This window comes from Mytilus galloprovincialis, chromosome 7 (genome assembly GCF_965363235.1).
Source record: "Mytilus galloprovincialis chromosome 7, xbMytGall1.hap1.1, whole genome shotgun sequence".
NCBI classification, from domain to species: Eukaryota; Metazoa; Mollusca; class Bivalvia; order Mytilida; family Mytilidae; genus Mytilus; species Mytilus galloprovincialis.
In genome coordinates, this window is record NC_134844.1 from 43,375,082 (window position 1) to 43,395,424 (window position 20,343).

General features: G+C 31.5%; 1 protein-coding gene across 5 annotated transcripts in view; it reads right to left on the reverse strand.

The window, feature by feature from the left end:
- Positions 1-20,343, reverse strand: part of LOC143083055 (uncharacterized) — a 174,971-nt gene that overhangs the window by 55,887 nt on the left and 98,741 nt on the right. The window contains exons 5-6 of one of the 5 annotated variants that reach the window (XM_076259194.1): positions 18,628-19,186; positions 17,612-17,633 (exon numbers count right to left, since the gene is read on the reverse strand). The exons of 3 other annotated variants lie outside the window; for them this stretch is intronic. In XM_076259194.1, the coding sequence (XP_076115309.1) occupies positions 17,627-17,633; positions 18,628-19,186 (566 nt within the window). In that variant the 3' untranslated portion in view covers positions 17,612-17,626. Of the gene's footprint in view, positions 1-2,570; positions 3,116-17,611; positions 17,634-18,627; positions 19,187-20,343 lie in introns of those variants that run through there. One more of the 5 variants, XM_076259203.1, reaches the window with a different exon arrangement.

Sequence of the window (20,343 nt, forward strand, 5' to 3'; positions counted from 1 at the left end):
TCTCGTATTAGAACAACCTTTTCCACAGTATTCACAATTAAATGGATATTTCTGAGTATGTTGTCGCTGATGAATCTTCAGTCCCTTTTTTGTCTTGTATTTTCTACCACAGTAACATTGAAATATATCTGAAACATTGAGTTAAAACTGCTTATACTTTTGCAGTGTTGTTTTGTCTTTATCATTTATCAATTTATGTTATAATAGTTTCTCACATACATATTCATGTATTTAAATATAATGATAAAAAATATAAGATATATAGATCAGACAAAACAGTTGAGTAAAACAATAACATTCCCCGCATCCAAACGAATGATTGCAGTTTCATCGAGATTAACTAGTTGATTGTTTGTGTTAAATTTCATTCTAAACACTCTTGTCTTTATCATTGCGACTTGTTTTCATTGGCGGAAGAAGACATACTACACAGAAATAACCACCGACTCGGAAAAAAGTTGCATCAGTGGATAAAATACATTTATCAAATACTTTGTGTAAACAACAAGGTCTTAGAAATGAGAATTAGATCTCCGTATTAGAGATTGGTTTTCAGAGAGAATTCCAAATTAAAGGAACCATTCACCAATATATGGACAGTTACCAAGAATCTGAATAATCCCTATTGCTTTCACCTTCCTCTTTTATATCTTGCATTTTTTTATTGTTGGTCTCTAGGTGAAACATTGGAAATTTCTATTGAAATCTGACGTGTTTGTTCAAATGTTTTGATCAAATGTATGACATTGTGTTACACTTTCCTTTCAAAAATTTCGCTTTAATAGCTGCTGACCAAAATTAACATCACACGAGCACGTCTGAAATGTATAATTTATGTATAAAAGTATGAAGAAGAAATGCCTTCTAGGAGCAGTATACCAGACATTAATGACATCTTATAGTTTCAACTCCATTAGAAAGAATTACTGTGGGAATACTTATAAGTATTTGTTGATTCAATTAGTATATTGAGGTTTCATTGAAAAAACAAATATCCAATATAAAGAGAAGATGTGGTATGATTGCCTATTAGACAACTCTCCACAAGAGACTAAATAACACAGAAATAAACAAATATAGGTTAACATTCGGCCTTCAACAAAAAGTCCATACCGCATTGTCAGATATAAAAGCCCCGCAATGACAAATGTAAAACAATTCAAACCAGATAACAAACGGGCCAATTTATGTAGACTTGAATACAAAACTTGCAAGCAAATAATACACCTTATCGCTATTAGCCTTATCGGCCGGCCGGCTGACCCGGCCGCTTGAACTTTTGACGCATACAACAATCACTTTTCCCTTGTGGCGTCAGATATTTTGTTTTATGACGTTAAAATTTTACGGGAACCTGTTTGATATCCAGTAATGGCGGACAAATAGCGATAAGGTGTATAAAATCATATATCCGAGATATCAATGTTTCCTTGCTCCATAATTAGCAGTATTTTACAAAGAAAAATTCCACTTGCCCAGACAAATTGGTCTTACTCCGAAATACTACTCGCTTGGTTATTCTAAAAACAATCCATGACCTTTTTAAACTTGAGACGAACACACTACCACTAAAGTGATAAGGATGTATTAGAACTCTTAATAATGATCACAGTAAATTTGTAAAGACTTTGCTGTGAGATCACCATTACATCATTATAACAACCAAAACAAACAATTGTGCAGGTATGACGTTTGATTTTTCGAAATTTGTAAAACAATTAACTAAATAAGCTAATCACAGATACCAAGATTAAAATTGAACAGCAGACGTGACTTTCGTCTACAAGAAACTCACCATTGATGCTTGAATAAAAAAAATCAACAAGCCCAAGACTATTAAGTTGACGAGCATTAAAAGCCAATAAGAATAAAAAAATGTTTATTGCTTAAATAACTTGAGCAGCAACTATTATATGCTATAACTATTCTGTGAACTAGACAAACTAAGGCCAAAAACGACGAAAGAAAGACTTGTCACAGCATCTGAATACTTTTCAGGTACAAGCTGGGAAATGAAAATAATACGGCTTAAATTTGGTGCATAGGAAGGGCTTTTCTGAATAATTACTTTCAATAGGAAGATTCAAAAACATAAATTTTGAAAGCGAAAGATATAAACTTACTTAGTAGCAACAATAGCCAACATGATAAACGTTTAGATTTCGTTTATATTGGCTGGTATCTGTATTGAGCTTAACTTTAAATTGTTACTTGATGTTAGTTGCTTTTGATGGAGTCTAAGTTTTATGGTGTAGATAGACACAAAGAGGAGGTTATATGTATATGTTTAACCCAACCATTGTTTGGTGCTTATACCAATCAGTCTATCTAGACCATGTGTTTCTTGTTTGTATTGTTTGTACTTCTGTTTATTTTAGGAGTTGCATGTTGATGGTTGATAATGTATGTTCTTCTGTCCAGTATTTTTGGTGATTATTGTTATCTTGCTGATGTATTTGATTGCTTTACTTCCAATGGCGAATATTTCATATGTTTTTTATAAACGTGTTTAAAAAACGTGTCAAGAAGTGAAATGGATCCATTAAATGAAATGCAGCAACTACAACATCTTTTTCTCTATAATTTTTATTAGAATTCACTTTACAACATTTATATCACCGATTACATAGAAAAAAGTAAAGTACTAGTATAATAATGGTTTTTAACCAATGTCCTTAACATTTGTATGGTGGTTCAGACATACATGTATATATATATAGTATATATATAGAAGGTAACAGTTAATAAGAAAAATGAAACGAGAAAATAAATATGTTACAAAATGATCGATAAAATGACATGTTCTGATAGATTCTTTCATTCTATTTTTCATCGATCTTTAAATCTTTCTTTGATACCCTTCCTTTGTGCCTCTCCATGTGACCTCTGTATCCACTATGTGACATTGCTTTGAATCCACATATTTTACATGTAGCCACGGGTGTTCCAGTATGGCGATGTAAATGTTCGTTGAAGTCCCGTTTGTTTGAGTATCCTTTCCCACAAACAAGACAAGTGAAAGGGAAGTTTTTAGAATGCTTCCTTTGATGCAGCAGAAGACCAGTCTTTGACTTGTACCTTTTACCACAATGACACTGCAATGCATCGGCATCATCTGAAATATGGAAGTGATAAAACAAAATGAACAGATGAGGGTGGCTAAACAAATTACAATAACAACAACACAGAGTATTATGTAGACAATATGTACGGTGCAATCAATATGAAGAACGTAGCTTCTAGTGATAGTAATGTGCATCTAAACAATAGCTGTATCTGCAATCCCGTTTCGAAACAAAAGGCACAATGTAACATTCTAAAAACACATTTTACATTTTAGACTTGTTTATCGATAACATACCATTTTCTGGTTTAATAAAAATGACTGGAAATGGGGAATGTGTCAAAGAGACAACAACCCGACCATAGAACAGACAACAGCAGAAGGTCACCAATAGGTCTTCAATGCAGCAAGAAATTCCCAATCAGTTTGCTTTGAATGAAATACGATGTTACACGGGAAGAAGATATTTGCCATAGAGTACCAACTTGTATCGACCAATATTTAAAGAAAGCAATATCTGTTTACATATGTAAATAATGCAAAATATTATTCTTAAAAAAAATGTTTTCCTTTTTCCCTCACCATATCAATACCTAACTCTTGACTCCCATCCCTCAATACCAAAGACTTAATAAACAGTCAATATCAAGGTGCTCATAGTTTCAACTACAAATTGGTTGGTTCATTTGTCTAATTTCTCGTCTAATTTCTCCTTAGACCTAACATTGCCTCTTCCTTTATGTATTTGTCACAGACTCGTTTTCATATGCAAAATAAAGGCAACAGTAGTATACCGCTGTTCAAAACTCATAAATCCATGGACAAAAAACAAAATCGGGGTAACAAACCAAAACCGAGCGAAACGCATTAAATATAAGAGGAGAACAACGACACAACATCGAAACGCAACACACACAGAAACAGACCAATCATCAGACAAAACACCACGAGAATAACAAATGTAACATGAAAACCAAATACATGAATTTGGGATAGACAAGTACCGTGCCACGTCTTATCTCAATATCTCAAAAATAAGAGAAAACACAAACGACTCAACGTTAAAATGCAACACAAAGAGAAACGAACAATATATAACAATGACCATCTTCCTGACTTGGTACAGGACACTTTTAAAGGGGAATAAAAGTGGTGGGTTGAACCTGGTTTTAAGGCATGCCAAACCTCGCACTTTAATGGCAAAGTTAAATATAACATTGAAATGACAACATAATATTACAGGACTACAATACAAATAAATAGGAGAACATATTAGACACAGAAAAACATGATTAATAGATAACAAAAAGCATCAGGTTCAAAATTCAATACGCCAAAAACGCGCCTTGCCCACACAAGACTCACCAGTGACGCCCAGATATAAAAGATCGAAAGTGAAAAAAGTACAAAGTTGTACAGCACTGAAGATCAAAAGTTGAAAAGGTTTCGCAAAATACGGCATTGTTTTTATGCCCGGGATAAGAACATTCTTATTATATAGAACAATTCATGCTATTGCAAACAGTAAATTTTATCAAATGAATATGAAAGAGATATACACAAAGAAACTAAAGTATTAACTAATTACAGAAAACTAAACCTGAATACATAACGCCTATATATAAAAGATCGAACGTGAAAAAGGTACAAAGTTGTACAGCACTGAAGATTAAAAGTTGAAAAGGTTTTGACAAATACGGCATTGTTTTTATGCACGGGATAAGAACATCCTTATTATATGGAATACTTAATGCTATTGCAAACAGTAAATGTTAACAAATGAATATGAAAGAGATATACATAATGAAACTGAAATATTAACTAATTACAGAAAACTAAACCCAAGTTTATCACAAAATAGACACACATCCGAATCAGTCCAAGCGTCAACGTAATTAAAAAAATTGTGACGTCACATACGATGGCGAAAAGGCAGAAACGTTATGCCACATTTGAATTTATGAAATTTAGAAACAGCATGACGTCACATATGGAAAACTATCATTCAAAAATGAGATAGAATTAGGATTGATTTAGAACTAAATACTGATAATTCATTTAAACAAAATGCATATTGCAATACTTATTAATAGCAATTAACTGTAATATATATATGTCCAGTTTGTTATGAATCCAACTTCAAACGTAAATAATCGTACAAAATTTAATATAATTAATAAAGAGGAGGTGGTTAATTTTTCTATACGTCATACCTAAATATATAATAAGAAGACGTCAACACATTTGACAAAATCTGATGAGAATTACAAATATAACATTAAACATGTAAACTAAATACATGAATTTGGGATAAACAAGTACAGAAACACGTCTTATAGTAATGCGAATTCACATTCAGCAAAACGGTCACAATCGGGAATAAGTCACGTTTGGTAATTAAAAGATTAGACGACATAATGACAAACCACAATCTACCATGTGGTAAAAATGTCCTTAGCTAGTTTGGTTAAAGAGACATTATATGGATCAACCAATTCGTGATGGTGTCCATAAAATTTACGGAGTGTCAATTTTAATCTGTCCTCCTCATAACTTTGTTGGAGCAGTTTCTGCGTAAGGAGCACACTCCTGTATATGAAGTCCGTATAGTGTGAACAAGCACGTGAATAACGTATCAATTGTGATATGTAAACACCATACGAAGGGGCAGAGGGTATGTTACTGCTGAGAAATGGGAAATTGATAATTGGGAAGTTGAAATCGTCCCGTTTATCATAGATTTTTGTGTGAAGTCGTCCATCTACGTCAATATTGAGGAAAAGATCAAGGTATGAAGCAGTCCTTCTAGTATCAGTAGTATCCTTAATTTCAAGTTCACTGGGATATATGAGATGTAAGTATTGGCTGAAGTATGGGTTGTTCAACGATAAAACATCATCAATATATCGAAAAGTAAAATTAAAGAATTTCGCAAGGTGCTTTTTCTTTTTGTCTTTTAGAAGGTTCTGAATAAATTCTGCTTCATACGAATACAAAAACAAATCAGCCAGCAGGGGTGCACAATTAGTACCCATTGGAATACCGACTGTCTGTTGAAATATAAATCCTCCAAACTCAACAAATATATTGTCGATCAAAAAGTCCAGCATTTTAACAATATCATCTTCAGTATATTTTCTGGAAGATTCAGTGTGATTCTTCACAAAATATGAAGTATTGTATCCCAAAACAAGAAATTTGTATCTACGATTCCCATTTTTATAGAAAAAGCTCTGTTTTATGAGTTGGTGAAGTCGATCTTTCAACTGAGCATGGGGAATAGTAGTATATAGCGTAGAAAAATCAAAAGTTTTTATGTTGCTGCAAAATTGCAAAGATTGTGATCGAAGGTTAAGCAGTAGATCTTTCGAATTTTTGAGAATCCACATCTGGTTAACACCACTGGTAGAATATATCTCCTCACAATATTTTTGAAGCCCATCTTTAACTGTAGAAAGAATAGTAGTCAATACTTTAGAAAGATGTTTAGTCGAACATTTTGAAGACCCAGCTATGTATCGTTCTTTATATGGAGTTTTGTGTAATTTAGGTATCCAGTATAATGAGGGCAAGTTTTCTTCGTTTTCTTTGATGTTGATACCAAAAGAAAGAAGGACAGATTTATGATTTTGTAAAATTTCATCCTTGGTAAATGATGTTAAAGAATATGTAGGATTACCAGTAGTTTGATCAATTCCAAGCTCTGTAGTGAGACATTGCAAATAATGTTTTTTACATATGAAGACAATATTATTGGAGGCTTTATCTGCCGGAACAACGACATATTTGTCATGCAAACACTGTTAATCAGAAGTGTCATTTTGACCTTGTAATATTCAACATAACACAAGACAAATAATGATGTCAGTGAGTTTCAAACTCAGCATATGCAAGACTTTCTTGACAAACCATAATATTGATGTTAGCATGATTAACTCCTTAGTGCATCTTGTCCATGTTGTCAGTAGGACAATAACAGGTAAATCCTTCAAGAGGGCCATTTCAACAGTGTTGATAGTTCCTCTTTTGAGCATTTGGGTAGAAAATCAACATAATAAAGATTACAACTGACAAAGAAACATATCGAAACTTTCTATAATCCTCAAACGCATATGTTATTTCTTACAATATTAGAAGCCCAGTAGCATGTACGTCGGTCCAGTCATGACTATACGGATAATTTTCTATTTCAATTTTTAAATCGGTTTAACTTAAGGAATATATATCCCTCATGCATAGCCTTAGTAACTCGGACGGGCTTTTTTAAAACTTTTGGTCATTTGTGTTAGTTTTCACCAGCTCTTCAACATTTGTTTTAGGATTTGGACTTTCAGATTTTTTTACTTTGAGAATCACCGGATATAATTAATGAACCATCAAATTGTCGAAAAGAGCATATAGTGCAAAAAGTTGGTACTGTTAAAGTTAAACAGTACTTTCTATACAAAAAATAAGCTAGAGACTAATTTTTATTTTTAAAGATAATGAAACTACATGTAAGCTGAATAATTTTTTATAATATAATATGGTACAGAAAATGAACTGTCTATGATTGCAAATCAATTGCTATGACAGAAAACTTTTACTAAACATATGTAAGACCAAATCAACAGATTATCATTTACAAATGTACAACTAACCATAATAATATATATGGAGATTTTATCATGCATTAACCAGAACCAGGACAGATGTGTGCATTAAGGTCTTTCTTATGTTTATACTGCTTTGAACAAGTGACACATATAAATGCTCTAGAGTTTGAGTGTGATCGTTCATGTATTTCTAGTCGACTGGCAGTTACATATTTTGCACCACAAGTCTTACATATCCACAATTTTTCTCCCTTTCCGTGATTAATACTATTGTGAGTTTTCCATCCGGAAGCGGAAGAAAACAGTTTCCCACAAGGATCACATTTATACTTGTGTACATCCCTGCAATGTTCGAGCAAGCCGAATTGACTATAGCAATAAAAAGAACAAGTTGAGCAACAAATCGGAGGATTCATCATTTTATGCACAGTCTCCATATGTTTTCGAAATTCTCTTTTAGCATAAAAAGTCTGATTGCAAGTATTACATCGGAAAGAAGATCTTCGGTCCATTGGCAGTGAAGTTTCTAATGATGCTGGACCGAGTGAAATATGTTCTTTTGTGGGTTGGCTTCCGGTCATCATTAGTCCTGAAATAAATATTAACATAATGATTTATATTATTGAAACAAAAAACTTAATATTTACAAAAAGTACTACTTCATAGTTGTACTTAAATTTTCAAACAAAGCTTATCATAACCATGCTGCAAATCATCATGTTTTGCTTCCAACACTTTTCAGCAATTATGTGAATGAGTTTGTCTCAATTTAAATATGATTTACCCCAACTTGAAAGAAATCAGCTTAAATCTTACTCAATATGCTAAAATATGCCAGATATAACATGCAATGCAATTTCCTGTGAGTCGGTAAACAAGAAAAATTATTTTCTAGTAGAATCCATTCAGAGTTTATGATACTTATTTAATAAAACTGGAAGCTTAATGAAGTAACATATTCGATTTCATAGCATTTTTTTTTAAATCGCATCAACTAATTAAAATCCTTTGAAAGTTTTATTTGTATAATTCTATACAGAATATGTTTCTTATAAAAAATCTAGTGCATAAAATTTCGTGAATTGAGACCCTTTTTAATAGAACATTTGTGTCTTTAATGTTTCAGATTACTTTGTGTCAATTTAAAGAAAACAAAAACAGAAACGTAAACCGTACACTACATTTGCATTTTTATGGCTTCAATATTTCAATTTCATCTATTATACATCATTCTTAAAATTCTACCTTTTCTTATTCCAATAGTTCACAAATATGATGATCTAATGTGCACTTATATTTGTATGTCTTCTTACAGGCTGGACATTGGTAGTTCCTGTTATTAGAATGCGACCTCTCGTGAGTTTTAAGGTGACAAGCACTACCAAATATTTTCCCACATAGTTTACATGTAAATAAGGATTCAACAGATCCATGTGCCACTTTATTATGATTGGAAATCCCAGAAAGTGATGAAAAGGCTTTGTTGCATACATCACATATGTATTTGTGTGTTTCTTTACAATGCTGCTGCAGCTGATTTTGATCCGAGCAGGCAAAGTTACAATAGACACATTTGATTGGTCCTCTGTATATTGTTGAGTGAACAATACTCATATGACGGTTCAATATTGATTTCGAATAGAACACTTTCCGGCAGATTTTACACTTTAAGTCATTCTTATTCTGTATGACTCCAAAAGAAGCAACTTGCTGGGGCTTAACATCTTGGGGCTGTGTACCAACTGCAGTGAATGGTTTTCCTACTAAAGAGACAGATATAATAGGTTAAATATACTTCTTATTTATCTTGATTTTCTCCTTTTGTGTTTCTACCTCTTTACATTTTTCAAAACCCGGTCACAAGTCAAATTTTTAAATCATGTATAACATAAGCTTTTTTTTTGCCTCAACATAGCCACTGAAGATGTATTTGGTAAGGTCTGATCATGTTAAAACGGTTCCATACGATGAAATTTTCAGTAGTATAAGCAATATAGAAGAAAGTAACTTTGTCACAATTTTATGAAATGGCTCATATAGTCTACAAAGAAGTTAAAATTATTGCAAAATTACTTTCTTTATTGTACAAGGCAATACGATTAAACCTATAAATTTCTATGATATCTGATGGTTTTCATAATAAACTCATCATGAATTTCAGAATTAACAATTTCAGTCAAGTGGTTAGTATACAAAAGACTCATTAGGGACTTTCCGTTTTGAATTTTCCTCGGAGTTCAGTATTTTTGTGATTTTTTTTCCCAATCCCTTTTACTGATACCTTCAAATAACAACAAATGTATGATCTACAGTTAGAGGAATACAAACATTTCATAACAGTGAGAATATACTGATGTTTTATACCGAGCAGGTTCTAATGAAACAGCACCCGATTCATAAATGTACTTATTCAAGAAATATCCAAAAATCTAATACCAAAGACTAAAGACACTTCACATCATACCATCACTAAATCATAATTGACCAACATTATACTGTTCATTGATGACCAAAGTGAAGACTATTAAACAATATACAAAAATACCAATGTAAAGAGAAAATATATTTATTTACATTCAAATAACCATAATAATTGCTAATTTAAAGTGTTCCCAATATTGATAACTTGTGGACATTTATGATGATCTAAGTTGTATTTATATTTATAACTTTTTTTACACAAGGTACATTTAAATGTTTTGCGAGATGTATGACACTGTTCGTGAATTTTGAGTCGACTGATGCTCCCATAAGGTTTCCCACAAATCTGACATTTACAAAGTTTGTCAGCAGCACCATGATGAACCTTATTGTGAGTGTATATTCCAGATCTGGAAGTGTATGTCTGTTTACATATTTCGCAGACATATTTGTGCATTTCCTTCTGGTGGCGTTTTAGTTCGTCATTTGTTGTACAAGAAAAGTAACAGTATTCACATCTGATTGGTCCATAGTATAAAGGTGGATGTGCTGTTGAAATATGTTGCATCAATCTGTTTTTCTGGAACACTTTGTCACAGAGATTGCATTTAAACACGTTGCCTTGTAACTCTGTGTACTGTTCACTGCTGTCTGAAAAATATGCAATAATAACTATTTTATTCGTTTTGATCTTTTTTTTTTTTTAATGTTAATTAGTGCTGAAAATTTAGTGCAGGACACTTTAAGCAACAAAATATTTGTGAACTAGAATAGTGTTTTATCAATTGTCGTCGCACATGAATCATAACACTGTTTAATTGATTAAAATGTTGCAAAATGAGGAATAATCTACTGATTAAAATTGACTTGTTTTAATACAACATAATTATATCAATTTATTTTTTTCCTCCAACCTTTCAGTCTGATCTTTGTAATTACGCCCCTTAATTCTGGTGAAGCCTCAAGAACATTATAACTTTTCACAGTGTGCAAAATATTGACATATATAGAAAAGCAATCTTAGAAAATGGATAAATTAAACAACAAAAAGCTAAACACAGATAATGCAGGTATTCCAAGGATACTGTTAATTCATAATTGTTTGAGTTCTAAGTATGTAGTATTTCCTGAATCTGCATTCAAAAATATCCTAGGTTTGTCCATCATAAAAAATAAAAGCAATAACAAACGGACTAACACATTTGTCAAAACACTAACAAAAAGTAGATGTTGCAGCAAGCTTAAAAGAAGTTTAAAATCTTTTTGATGTGCTAGGTATTCTTTATTTTCAAACTACAACAAACATATGTTCTGACATACAACAATTGCAAAAATATGAAATCCTAGCATCGTATTTGAAGACAAACTTTGGTTATATACAAAGATTAGGAAAAAAGAAATGTATGAAATACAACAATAAGACGGTAATCAAACGATTTTGTTAAATACAACAATGATTAACAACTTTGTACATTTCATTTAAAACCACAAAACTGTCCAGCCTATATGTTAGAGAAGTGGCTACATTAACATACTGATTTCATTCATGAAAAGTACGGAAATGATGATCCAGTCTATGTGAGTGAAGCTGGTAGTGTTACAAAACACTTTCCTCAATGAAAAGTACGGACATGATGATCCAGTTCATGTGACGGAAGCTGGTAATGTTACAAATAATTTTCCTCAATGGAAAGTACGGACATGATGATCTAGTCCGTGTTTGTACTTGTATTTTCTTTTACAGATAGTGCACTGAAACAATTGGATAGTGGAATGTGATGCAGCATGAATTTTCAATCGACTTGAACTACCATAAGACTTTCCACAGGTTTTACATGTGAACAGATGTTCTCCCGATCCATGAAGTAATTTTCTGTGATTTTGAAAACCTGATGCAGAAGCAAAGGTTTTGTTGCATTCGTCGCAAACATATTTGTGTGCATCTTCTGTGTGTTCGTCTAAATCTTCTTTTGTGCTGCATCCAAACTTGCAATGAGAACATTTAAATTCTCCTGAATATACGAATGAATGATAAGTACTAATGTGTTTCTGTAATAAAGCTTTCGATGTGAAAGACTTTTTACAATGGACGCACAGGATGTCAAATCTTGGTTTCAAAAGAAAATGTGGTTCTCCTTCCAACATAATCAGTTGTGATCCTTTTGTTGGAGCACTGTCAGATCCTAAACAATAGATGGAAAATAAGGGTTAGTAAATAATTAGATTTGTTTTCATTACAATCTAGAATTGAGACTATCATCATTCATTTCTTTTCCATAAAAATACCTTTCAATAAAGGCAACAGTAGTATACCGATGTTCAAAACTAATAAATCGATCAAAACAGACAAAGATGCTCAAACTGCTGGGTTGCAACAGGTTGCAATAATTATTGCTTTCAATGTGAAATGCCGTTAATGGTTATATTTGGTACTCATTTATATTAACTAAATAGAAAATCTCATTTTCCACCATCTAGAAAATCTTCAAAAAAAGCAAAACTGAGCACACAACGAATAGTCCATATCTTCAACAAATAATAACTCAATCTACAATATTTGGAGTCTTTGTGCTGAAAACTGTTTATCTAACACAAACCTCATAAGTTCTCGTCCAATCTCCACCAATCTTATACTTTTCAAGTTTTGAACAAATCATTTGTCAAACAAGGTTTTTAGAAATTGATAATAAATAATTATGATGTGTGTTGCCAATCAACAGGGATATGTTATTAAAGTATGCAATTCACCAAAAGTATATGCCAATCAATTTCAAATTACTATGATCACACTGTTTCTTTGCTAGTTTGAACCCCAACTTTCAGCGCCATAATATCATATTAACGACAACTATTTTTTTATTGGTGACCCAGGTTGACAATATATTCACAAACAAATTGTGAATTACTACATCTGTTCAAACAGAACTTCGCTCAATAAAAGAATTTTCATTTAGTAGAAATTGAAATAAACACCATACAGACTTCCTGACACATTTTCCAACTTTACAGTAGTAGATAATGATGCGTGTTTAGTTGTATCCCTTGGGTTCTAAGGACATAAAAATTATTGGGGTTCAGTATGAAAATTAAATTCAACAGAATCAATCTACTGGCTTTGAGTATATGAGACTAAATTAAATAAGTGCAATTTCTAATGTATGAGATCATTTATTTATAATACCATTACAAATTTGACATCTATTTAATGAAAAAAAATACAAACAAATGACACGGCAGTTTTGGCATGTCTTGAAAAATGCAAAACAATATATTGAAACATTTTTTTTTACCATAAGGTTTCTTTAGGCAAACACAAAATGTGCTAACCAATGATTCTCAGATACTACTCCTTAAGGTTATACGAGCATTATTAATGTTAAGTGCAGCTTGAAAACTGTTAACCCATAGTTAATATGCATCTTTTAACATGATTTCCAACAGTTCATATATACTACTGCTTTAAAACTGCTGATCAATAAAAAAAAAAAATGTCTTCACAGTTTATATTTACTGATGCTTTAAAACTGTTACCCAGTTTATCTTTACTGATGCTTTAAAACTGTTAACCATAGTTTATATATACCAAGGCTTATAAACTGTTATCCATAGTTTATATTTAATGATGCTTTAAAACTGTTACCCATAGTTTATATTTACTGATTCGTTAAAACTGTAACCCCATAGTGTATATTCACCGCTGCTATAAAACTGTTAATCCATACTTTATAACTACTGTTGTTTCAAAACTGTTAATCCACAGATGATATTTGTATTGCTGCTTTAAAACGTTTTATCCACATTTTATATCTACTGCTGTAAATAAAACCTTTTAACAAGAGATTGAAAATAAACTAATCATAGATACCAGGATTGACAATTTGTATTAGACTCATAAGTTACTAGAAATGCAAAACTGGGGATACCTAGTCCATGTCATAAAATACTTCTATAATCAAAGTGATGGAAATCACTCATTGAAAGATTAGAAGAGTAGTTGGAATAATTTCATATTATAGAAAGGTGGGGAAAAAATAAACATTAATAAAGCACTATTGCTGAAAATTGCATTAACCGCAGGTCTTTAGAAGGAAACGTGCTTTCCCAGTATGAAGATAAAATGAGCTCAAATTAAATAATACGGGTCTCTTAATTTGCACAATTTTATTTAAACTGAAGTTAATATCTTATTCAAATAATGTTGCCTGTTCTAAACATGTTTCAAAAAAAACAAAAAATTGCATATCAAAAATTCTTCAGGTAAATGTAACCCACTATCCTTGTAAGACATAAAGTCTAGATCAACAGCTAAGAACTTTTTAAGTGTCAACAAAAATAATCTAAAGATGTTGTTTTCGGGCATTTTGTAAGTTGAAAAAGAGGTTATATGACATTGAAGATTAAAAGTTGTAGAGAGTCTTTTGATAATTTTTTTAAAGTATTTTTCAACACAGGGCATTGAAAATGTACTTTTTCAGCATAAACAAATTAAAAAAACTTATTTTATTGAAATGTGGATTCTTTCTTGATTGCAAAAATATATATTCACTTCTAATCAAAATTCAAATGACTAAAATAGACATAATGATTGATGGGGAATAAACTAATAAACAATGGTTTGTTTTAAAATTTTAAAACTGTTTCAAGCCAATTCCTGATAAAAAAAAAGTGAACTAATCTAAACTGTTGATTAATTACAGATGGTTATTGGAAATTTATCAAGTAAATTATAGGCCTTACTTGAATACCTTTTATATATTCATATTTATATTTCATTTTTTTTAAAGATCGTGTTAATCCATTAATCATTTATCTTTCAGATATAATTTACAGAATCACTTTATGTAATTTAGATCAAAAGTAATAGGCAATAAACAAATCTATCATCCTTATATATATATCAAACATCTAATATATACATTTGTGTATTCAATTATGAGGTCAAATATTTGTATATTAAGATCTAGATGTATATTGCAGGGTTTGTATAATTATGTAAGGCTGAGGTTGATAAGTAATATGGTCAATTTGATTGACAGTTTAAGAGGTGGGGCATTGTAATAAAAGGTCTACCTTGTCTCTGATTGTTTAGTGATAATGTCAGTTGTCAATCATACTAGTATTGTATCAATACCAAATTACCTAATCAAAATATTTTTTATAAAAAAGCTTGCACCTCAACACACATTAATGACATACAATCTTGAATGAACTGCTCCAATAATATACCGATTTTTTTTCATTTTAGATGTGTATTATGTGCAGATACATGAGAACAATAGGGAACTATATTTCAGTGTGAATACATTTACTAACTGTAGCTAACCTGTCGTGTTGTTAAGGAGGCCGGTGCCTCAGTAAAGATTTAGAACAAGTTCTAATCTTTCCAAAAACTATTTACCTATAGCTTGTATATTTATCCTTTATATTGCTGATATATGTATCGTTTAAATTTATTACAGTTTAAACACTACCTATCTATAGTTATGTTTATGATTGCCTAAAATCCACTATATCCCTAATTTATACTCATAAATGCTTGACAAACTATTTTACACATGTTTACTATTTTATCCATAATTTATATGTTTTACTGTCATAACCTGTTTCCAAAAGTTGGTAGTTACTGCTGACAGTCACAGACCTTCATATGGTTTTCCAGAGTACATTTATACTTGTAACCTTTTCCACAAAGAACACATTTGAACATTTTATCATCAGAATGAGAACGTTCGTGTATTTTTAACCGACTTGTACTTTCAAAGCATTTTCCACATGTTTTACATTTATAAAGAAGATCCTCTGATCCATGCATTGTCTTATTGTGATTTTTCAAACCAGGATAACTGGAGAATGTTTTCTGACAAATGTCACATTTAAACCTATGAATGTTACTACAGTGAGAAGTGAGTTCTTGTTTCTCAGAACAGGCAAAACTACAATAAGGACATTTCAATGGTCCTTTGTATTTTGATGAATGTAATCTGTCCATGTGCCTTTGGAGATTGACTCCCGAATAAAACATTTCATTACAGAATTTGCATGGAAACTTCAACTCTATCCAGCGTTCTGCATTTTTGTCCCAATCTTCTACGATTTTATGTAATTCTGCATCCTGATTTACAGTTGAAAGGTGTTTTCCTGTAGAGACAAGAAAAATGGATCAACATATGCTGGTGTCATTATCAATAGAAATTCCAAGTATTTAGGCAAAAGAAAACAATTCAAATTCAAAATCCCTGCATAAGTTAAGAAAACATCATTGCAAAACCTGTATTTTCTGTCAACTTATTTTAAAGACGTGTATTATATTATTCCGACATTCTTTGCATCAGCAGTAGATGAGTGAACAAGATGTCAAAAACTGTCTCATGTTTATCATCATGGTGTAATTTTAAAGAACAAATCAAAGAAATCTTCAATAATCTTTATTTAGAATGCTTTAGTTGTACAAGACCTTCATCTATAAATATTCTATAAAACAAAAAGTTCATTACTTCTACACTCACCTCGGGGTATAGAGATCTATATTTCACAAGATATACAAATACAATATCATATTAAAATTCGAGATCCTTGGGGGAAAAAAAATTATATGATTTGACCAACTTGGTCAATGCTCAATGCAGTACTTTAAAAGATGCCCAAAAATAGTTCAACCGTTTTCATTGACAATTGTAAAATGTGTCAAATTTAGTTTGAATCTACCTATTCCGAGGGTTGATACATTGTGTTTATTAGTAAAATCAACAGAAGCACAAAATGAACAACATTAAAGGTAACATATTTTTTTTTAAATATTGATTTTATTATTATATCCCCGATATATTTTTGTCCAAATTTGATATAAACTTTCCCACAGCTTTTGATCGAGTTTAATTCTTTATAGTTTTATCCTATCCATTTCCTACCAACTACATATTTGCACAACAATTATTGATTATAAAAAACTACATAAGAGGGTTATGTAATCTGAATACATATCCAAAAAATAAAAATCCTATATACATAGTTCTATGGAGAATCTGATACAATTGTACACACATGATTATCTAAACTGTACTTATGTTTATAAGACCTTTTACACACAACACATGTGAAGCTACGACTTGATGAATGAGACCTCTCATGTATTTTGAGACGACTCACGCATTCAAACTTCTTCCCACAAATTCCGCATTTAACTAAGTCCTCCTCTAATCCATGATGAATTCTATTGTGAGAGTAGAAGCCAGAGTGGGAAGAGAATGCCTTTTTACATATCAAACAAACAAATTTATGCATTTGATCACAATGTTCCTTCAGGTCAGAAGGTGTTTTGCAAGTAAACTGACAATATGTACAGTTGGCAACGCCAACAATTTCGTTTTGGTGTACAGCACTCATATGTCTTTTCAGGTACACCATGGACCGAAAGTTCCCACTGCAAACGGAACATTCATAAGAGCGATTCAGTGCAGATATGTCTATGTCTTTGAGTTCTTGTGACTTCCTTAACATTTCAGAAGAGGATATGTCGGTCTTAATTCTACCATCTTTATCATCAGACTTATTGCCTGCATAAAAGAAAAGAAAGAAAAGAAGATCAGGTCAGATATTAGTTCATCAAGGAAATCAGAAACATACATACATAGTCTCTGTCATGTTATGCTTGTTAAAATAAAAACAGGAAAGCATGCATGCATATGATACAATTGTATGGCCGATACAGACAAAATATCAAGATACTTTTAAGTGAAACAGAAACTAACATGCCAGGGCACCTTTTGTCCTTCAGTATAACATAAAGTGGTTTTAGGGAGAAAAAGAGGGAGAAATATCACTGATGATATCGAATAAAAACAGTTCTTAATGGTGCTAAACTGTGTAAAGGCATACATTGTCCTTTTCTCAGCTTGTTTCACACATATGTTATAAGATAATTTAAAAGATCAGCAAAATTTGATTTATGTAATATGCACATATTAGGACACCTATCGTGTATAGACTACTCTTTTTGGAGTACTTGATCATGGTTTTTATTTGTTTTGAAGATGTAAACTTTCTTAGGTGTTTTTCACACAAATGTTTATTGTATGGGGACAATGAAATAGCGTGTTCATTATTCTGATTAAAGAGAATGGGGTCGAAAAAATGAGAAACATTTTTCAAGGGGAGAAAAATCAAATAATTAAGGAAATATATCGTCTGTCATAAAACAATGTTGAGTTATTTAAGCGTTAGGTTTACAAAAAGCCTGGAATTACAAAGAGATAGTGTCCAAGCTTCAAGATAAATTGAAAACCTGATTTTAAAAATAGCAATAATTTGTCAATTATGTTTTTGTTTCCCAAATCTACACATAGACATGTAAGTTAAAACACAAGCCTACTTTAAAAAACATTTCCCCCACAAAGTGAACTGACAGATACTGTTCTTAGAATTCTTTCTTTACTGTGTCTTACGTATATATTTTTTAATTGCACAGAACTATTTTTTTCACACTTTCCTTTCAATAAAAAAAATTATCATATGGCAGTCATAACTTTTGTATCAAGTCTAAAATCTTACTGGTCTATATTTCCAGTACAGTTATGACTAGCAAGACTATATTTATGCTTGTACGATTTGTTGCATTGTAGACACTGATACATCCTGCTATCTGAATGCGACCTCTCATGGATAGTCAATCGAGCCTTTGACAGTAACTTTTTCCCACAAATTTTACATTCCAACAAGTCTTGTCCAGTCCCATGGTTGACACGTTTGTGTGAATACAATCCAGAGGTAGTGGTGAATGACCTTTGACACAAATTGCATGTATACAAATTCTTTTTATGATATTGTTCTATGTGAATATTTAAATCTGACAGTTTATCAAATATGGACAGACAAAATGTACATGGAAGCTTTCTATTAGGCATATTTTCAACTGCAGACGTTTCAAATGTCTTCTGAATTGGAAGTGCAGCTTCATCAAGATATTTCAGACGATTGTCCTCTATTGCTGATTGCAACTGTTCTTTTCTCATGATAGCAGAAAACTCTTTAGCAACTGCCAATTCCAAAGAAGGTCTCTTGTCAGGTTTGCGTTTTGTTAGGTCTATCAGTACATCCGAACTCTGGTTTCCTGAAGAACAAGGTGATTATTTATCAGTTGCATACCACAACAGCTATTATAATGATTGTAAATTAAATTAAGAGTCCTGTCCCAGCAAAAGGATAAACACTTCTATATATAGCTACAACTATTGTGATTATCAAAACTAAGTATCTAAGGAAAATACTTTTTTTTAACAAACTGACCAATCAATTATGAATCATGCTTATCTCATCACATCAACCTGTTATTTATATTGATTAGTTGAATAAAAACTATTATACATCCCAGTGACAAATATCTATATATTTTCTTTAATTCCCATAATTCAAATTAACTTTAAACAATAAAAAAACTGGTTTTAAAAGGTACAATTTCTCTTTAAAATCCATTAAATGTAGATCTTCAAAATTTTTTTTTTGATGTTTTGTCTTGTATTTTTAAGTATGGTACAAAAATGTTTGGGAGCATTTTTGGTGGTCTTTTATTAATTTTATAGGTCTATTGTGATTTCATTAGATGCCATTTGATTATGTTTTAATGGCACATTATTTGTTTGATTAAAAATGTCATTTTGGAGAGACACTTGACTAGATGTTCTTTTAACTAGTTTTCTAGATTTTCTGTCTTTTTATTTGCTTTATCAAAGGAATAGACCATAAACAAACGACATCTATGATATCAAAAATTGTCTGTACACACACTAAGTATCACTATGATTAAATAAGATGCATAGCAGAAGGACACAGAATAAGAAATACACCAGATGCTTTAAGAACATTACTAGCCCCTGAATTATCATCTTAGTTTACTGTTCAATAGATTACACCCTTGTGCTTATCGGAAAGAACGTCATGGGCTTTGAAAATTGTGGTGATGTTTTTCATGTAACTCAGAACCATGAATACTTAATTTAAGATTTCTATCAATTGTCCAAAAAATGTAACATACGGAAATCTTTATATGAGCTGCAACAATCTTGTAATTGTTCATATTAATCAGAGTCTTACCAATCCATGTATTGGTAATAAGCTTCTATCATGATGATTTTTTGTTTTTAAAAATGCCACCTGAGATAGATAGCTCAATTCTATCTTGTTTCTATTTACTCTAAACAAATATATACCAAACTAAAAACGTAACAATTTACCCCGACCTAATATGGCACTCACTTGGTGCTTCTTATG